This window comes from Falco biarmicus, chromosome 16, assembly GCF_023638135.1.
Source record: "Falco biarmicus isolate bFalBia1 chromosome 16, bFalBia1.pri, whole genome shotgun sequence".
Lineage (NCBI taxonomy): Eukaryota > Metazoa > Chordata > Aves > Falconiformes > Falconidae > Falco > Falco biarmicus.
In genome coordinates, this window is record NC_079303.1 from 7980722 (window position 1) to 7986131 (window position 5410).

The window sequence follows — 5410 nt, forward strand, 5'->3', positions numbered from 1 at the left end:
GGCAAGCCTTGGTGGCTTCACTGGAGGGGGCCTGCTTGTCCCCCGTGGCCACCCCCCAGATTTCTGAAAGCCATGTGGCAGGCTCAGTGCCTTGACAGCAGCCAGGCTGCCGGCACAACTCGTCTACGGGCTGAAGCAGAAAGCGGGGCGAGGGGAGCGGGTTTTGGCCCCACGGGTTTCCTCGGCCCTTCTGGCCACGCCTTGTGGGGAGGGAAGGCGGCTGGCCTTCAGCCGCAACGGCGCAAGCCATCCAACAGCACAGTAAGGAGTTTCTGGTTACAGAGGGAGCTGCGGGCTTCGTCCCATGGCTTTGCACTACGGCTTGTCGCGTGTCGTGGGTGGCACAGATGCCCAGCCAGGGGCCTGGCCCTGGATCGTCAGCATCCAGGCTCTCGTGGAAGGAGGCACGGCGCACATCTGCGGGGGCTCCCTCATCAGCCCACGGTGGGTCCTCACAGCAGCCCACTGCTTCATCGAGGTCAGGTAAGGAGGACCAGGGGTCGGGGCTAGCCCCACAACACTAGCAGGTGCCCTGAGCGCAGCAGCACGTGCTACTGCCGTCCCGTTGCCCTGCAGTACGCCCAGTGCCTGGGCACTCCGGAGCCCCGCCGAGGGGCTGCTCAGGAGAAGGCTGGGCTCGTGCCACTGCTTCCCAGCAGCCTCCCGCTCGACACTGCTTGAGCCCAAGGCACGCGAGGGCAGTCGCAGCCTCCCTAGCGCTGCTTGCCTCTCTCCCTCGTCCAGCAGTAGGCAGGGCAAGTGCCGGGCTGCTGCAGCACGTGGCTGCGCTCCCTCTGAGCCCTCTCTCCATCTGCCTTCCAGGCACATCACCGTCTTGCGCGTGGTGCTCGGTGCCACCCAGCTGACTCAGCTGGGACCTGAGGCTCAGGTGCGCGCCGTCAGGCGGCTGCTGGTTCACCAGCACTACTGGAACGTCACGCAGAGGAATGACATTGCCTTGCTGGAACTGGACCAGCCTGTCCAGTGCAACAGCTACGTACAGCTTGCCTGTGTGCCCGACGCCTCGCTGAGAGTCTCAGAGCTGACAGCCTGCTACGTCAGTGGCTGGGGTGCCAGGAAAGCAAGAGGTGAGTGGCCCAAACGCAGTGGCGGCACCAGTGCAAGCTTGGCCAGCTTGGGGAAGCCGGGTGCGCTTCCTGGTGGCAGAGGCGAAAGCCAGAGTCAGGCTGTGGGGGCGTATGCCTCTCTCTTCCAGAGAGGGGCCGGCGCCATTGACCCAGAGCAAGGCAGAAAGGCAAGAGCGGTCCAGCGCCTGTCGGCATGCAAAGCCAAGCCCCGGGGGAGGGCTTCAGCCAGACGGGGGAGGAGAACTGGCAATGAGCTGCTGGGTGTTCATTCCTTTCTGTGCTCTTCACAGCTGGAGGATCGGCATACGCGCTGCAGGAGGCCCAGGTCCACCTCATTGATGCCAGGGTCTGTAACAGCAGCGGCTGGTACAGGGGGGCCATCCACAGCCACAACATCTGTGCTGGCTACCCGCAGGGCGGCATCGACACCTGCCAGGTAGGAGCGTGCTACAAGCCAAGCCCCGGCAGCACAGGCAGCCCCGCCACAACCGCCCAAACGTGCGCCATCACGGCCTTTTGCTGGCCACTCACACTCCCATGGCTGGGTCCCCACCGCTGAGGGCCTTACCCGCCCTTCCCCATGGGCAGGCCCTTGCTCAGGGCCTGCCCGCCTTGTCCCAGAGGCCTGGCACGCTGCCCAGAAGGCCCACCCGGTGCCCTTGGCAGCCCACAGCTCCACCATCCCAGCCGTCTGACACACCTTCACCACCACCGTGCCGCGGTGAGAGCGAGCCCTGCCTTACAGGCCCACCGCCCCCTGCCAGGCAAGCTTCTACACAGCTTGGCTGGCCACTGAATGCAGCTCTGGCAGGTGCCGTGAGAGAGAAGGAGCCAGCCACCGGGCTGACGGTGGCCACCCAACAACCCCTTCATCCTCTCTCCCGCACTGCAGGGGGACAGCGGTGGGCCTCTCGTGTGCCAAGACAAGAGCGCCGACTACTTCTGGCTTGTTGGCGTGACCAGCTGGGGGACGGGCTGTGCGAGAGCAAGGAAGCCCGGAGTCTACACCTCCACCCAGCACTTCTACGACTGGATCCTGGCGCAGATGGGCCTGCGCCCAGCAGTAACCACTACTGCAAGGCCACAGCCAGGCTTCACATACACCCCCGTTCAGAGGCCAAGGCCAAGGCCAAGGCCAACAGAATCGAGCCGGTTTCCACCCTGCCCGTTTCCAGTCCAGAAGCTGCTGGACTTCTTTACTCGGCTGCAGGAGCTCCTGCAGTACCTAAGGGCAAAATAGCTTGGAGCAGCACCATGAGGAGCATCCAGGGCAGGCTGCAGCGCACGACGACCGTTTCCTGCTGGGGCAATTCCTGCTGATGAAAGGCAGCCTCAGTGACAAAGGCCTGCTCTGTCCTGCCCGCGCTGCTCGCAACGGCAGAACTCAGCAGGCTGCCTTCTTGCAATAAAGTCTTTCCGTTGGCATGGCTAACCATGCGCCCGTGCACTGCAGTCTCCTGTGCGAGGCAAGGACTTCCAGAGCCGGCACCTGTCGAAGGAGGCAGGCTGCCAAGTCGGGCACAAAGGGTCACCGCAAAGGGCTGAAGCTCTGCCTGCTCCGAGAGAAGCATGAGGGAACAGCAGAAGGAAGGAAGGCAGGTCATTGGAGGGCTCAGAGCCTTGGGGGTGGCAGTTGGAAGCAGAGGATGCCTTAGGCTGGCTCCTGCTGGCATCCCTGTGGGCTTCTGTACGAGGCGCAAGCCAGCTTGAAAGTGGCCTCTCAGGGCCAGCTGGGCTTCAGGGCAAATCCACGAGCTGGGGCCTTTGCTCATGCCACGGAGTTCCTGGGCTTCCCCAGGCTGCTCTGCTTTCACAGCTGCGCCACGTTTCCAAGCCCAAGCCTACGGCTGCAGTGGCCGCAGGGAGCGCCATGAGCTTTGAGTGGGAGCAAAGAGGCTGCTGCTGCTGCTGCTCGGCAGTTGCCCCCCTCCCTGGCTGCCTACTGGCTGTAGTAGCGGCCACGCTAGAGGAGCAACCGGAGGCCTGGGGCATACCAGACCCCTATGGAGGGGTGCCGCGGGGACTCGAGTGGAATGGTCGAGACTAGGGGACCGGGCCCCCAGTCCGGTGTCTTTTTGAGGGCTTGAGGCTCTGCAGAGGGGTCTGGGGTGCAACAAAGGCCTCAGAAGGGGGCCTGAGTGGACTAGAGAGAGCCTAAGGCAGCCTCCGGGTAGCCAGGGGAAAGGGTGCCCAGTGCCAGGTGGCCTCCACAGCCATCAGGGACCTGGGCACAGGCACTGTCATGTGGGGAGGCAGGGAGCGTGGCATGGGCCTGTTGTGCTCATCATCTCCTTGCCCCTTTGCAGTGCCTTGATGTTGCAGCTAGTCCAGGCACTGCCCCCCACCAGCACAGGGACCCTTGCACAGCACTCCAGCTTAAGATCACTGGCACCGGCTGCCCAGAGAGGCCTCTGGAAACATTCCAGCACCACCTGCACAGGAGTTTGTGCAACCTGCTCTAGCACAGCCTGCTTTTGCAGGGCGTTGGACTAGATAACCTCCAGAGGTTCCCTCCAACAACGACCATTGTGTGATTCTGGGACTCGTGGCACTTTGGCTGAGGAAGAAGAGGTCAGGACCCTCAGGCCACCCGACACCTGACTGCCTTCCCAGTGCCTGTCCAAGAAACCTGCCAGTCCTCACTAACAGAAGTTGGACCTGCACACGTGGGCTTGCACATGTGCATGAGCGCTGCAGGGCAGCAGCCTTCTCTCTCTTCCCCGTCCTCTACTGCAGGGCGAGCGCAGATGTTCTGCCAAGGGAGCACCAGCCTGCACAGGCCCTGCCGCTGTCGCTGCCATGCAGCGGCTCTCCTACCCCCGGGCTCCCTCTACTGTGTCCCACACCACTGGCCTGGTGTGACGGCAGAGCCAGTGGCACTACCCTGTTGACGCAGAAGGCTCGGACACAACTGATACGACCAATGTGATCAAGTTCGTGCCACGTTATTAAGGGATACACAGCAACTTATACTCTACCGGCGCTATTAACAGACTCACAGCAATTCATACCCCCAGCTCAAAATACACACGCTACGCAGGCTTTGTTATGTAAAAGGTCATAGCTTAAAACGACTCGTTCACACGCTTCCACCTCCCCTAGGATTGGTCCCGGTGTGGTGCCCACACGCTGCTCCCCCCTTGTGCAGGCATCCGGTTTTTCCTCACCTCTCTGTCCAGATCTCTTATCTCTCTGCGAATACACAGCCTCTTTGTCTCTCTTGGCCTTGCATATGTCCTTCACAACACCTGCAGCTTGTTACAGCTGCGGCCTGCTCGGCCTGCTATTACAACAAAGTTACGTGGTCTGCATTGCTCATAATACGTCCGTTGCCTTCCAGCCACTCCACAAATCCCCCTTTTTGTTGTTGAGCGATCCAGACCCCTTTTATCAATCTGTTCACCATTCTCATAAAGCAATTCCACACGCAGCCCATTATCACTAAAGAGATTACAATGGCAATTAACATCGTTATCCCGTGCAGAAACAAGTCTTTTAACCCTCCAGTGATTCCTAAACTCTGCAGCCAGTCCGTTAACCCGTTCTCAACCTTTATGGCCTGTACGTTTTTTCTCAACTCTGCAAGCTGCTTATGAACAGAGTTTGAGTGATCAGTCAAATTCATACAACACGTTCCTTAGCGCTGTTCACTCTAGGCTACTCTCTACTGTTCATGCTGGTTCCTTATCTTCTAGAGGTGAGATCGCATTCCTCCTTTGTTTCTGTCGCATCCTAGTTTCTTCTCATACTCCCTCAAAGTTATTGAACTCCTTGCTGCAGGATCTCAGCTGCACATCGCCAAAGCAAGGCCAAAACTGCACATTATCAATGTCAAAACAACCCACTGTCTCCGTTCAGTACGATTCTACAATTACCGACACACACACACACCCCCCCCTTTTTTTTTTTTGTTTGTTTTTTGAACAGCTAGTACCAGGTTTTCCGTGTTCTGCAGGGCCCTTGCAAACATGACGGCAACCAAGGCAATAGCAAAGAAACGATACTGCCAACTGAGTGAATGGATGCCAAAAAGGCTGACATTTTCTCAGGTTTTGATAACATGTTGCTGCAATGGGGCGCCTAAAATCCACGCAGCATGTACCATCAAAATCCTCACAGCCATGTCCTTGAGCCAACAACAAAAAGCCAATACTTGCTCTGTTTTGTATGTAACAGTGGCCAATTTGACTCGCGTTCTTAACTGCCTAACAAACAAGGTGATTTAACTCTTGAATGCTTTCCCTGCTGTTACTCCGGAGAAGAGAAGAACCACTGCAATACGTTCCCGCCAGTTCCATAAATCAACTACATCATTACCTGCT

General features: G+C 58.9%; 1 protein-coding gene across 1 annotated transcript; it reads left to right on the forward strand.

Annotated features, from left to right (window-relative positions):
• Window positions 1-304: 304 nt before the first annotated feature.
• Window positions 305-4040, forward strand: LOC130159833 (acrosin-like). Its single transcript, XM_056361873.1, has 6 exons — window positions 305-483; window positions 823-934; window positions 1217-1283; window positions 1379-1524; window positions 1981-2151; window positions 3957-4040. The coding sequence occupies exons 1-6, from the start codon at window positions 305-307 to the stop codon at window positions 4038-4040; spliced, it is 759 nt and encodes a 252-aa protein (XP_056217848.1).
• The last annotated feature ends 1370 nt before the right edge of the window (window positions 4041-5410 follow it).

Bases quoted from the DNA above. Each gene is read 5' to 3' on its own strand.
- LOC130159833 (XM_056361873.1), top strand. From the start codon at position 305: ATGGCTTTGCACTACGGCTTGTCGCGTGTCGTGGGTGGCACAGATGCC. The intron at 935-1,216 runs GTCACGCAGAGG...TCTCTCTTCCAG, and splicing joins TTCACCAGCACTACTGGAAC to AGAGGGGCCGGCGCCATTGA. The intron at 1,284-1,378 runs GCAAAGCCAAGC...TGCTCTTCACAG, and splicing joins GGTCCAGCGCCTGTCGGCAT to CTGGAGGATCGGCATACGCG.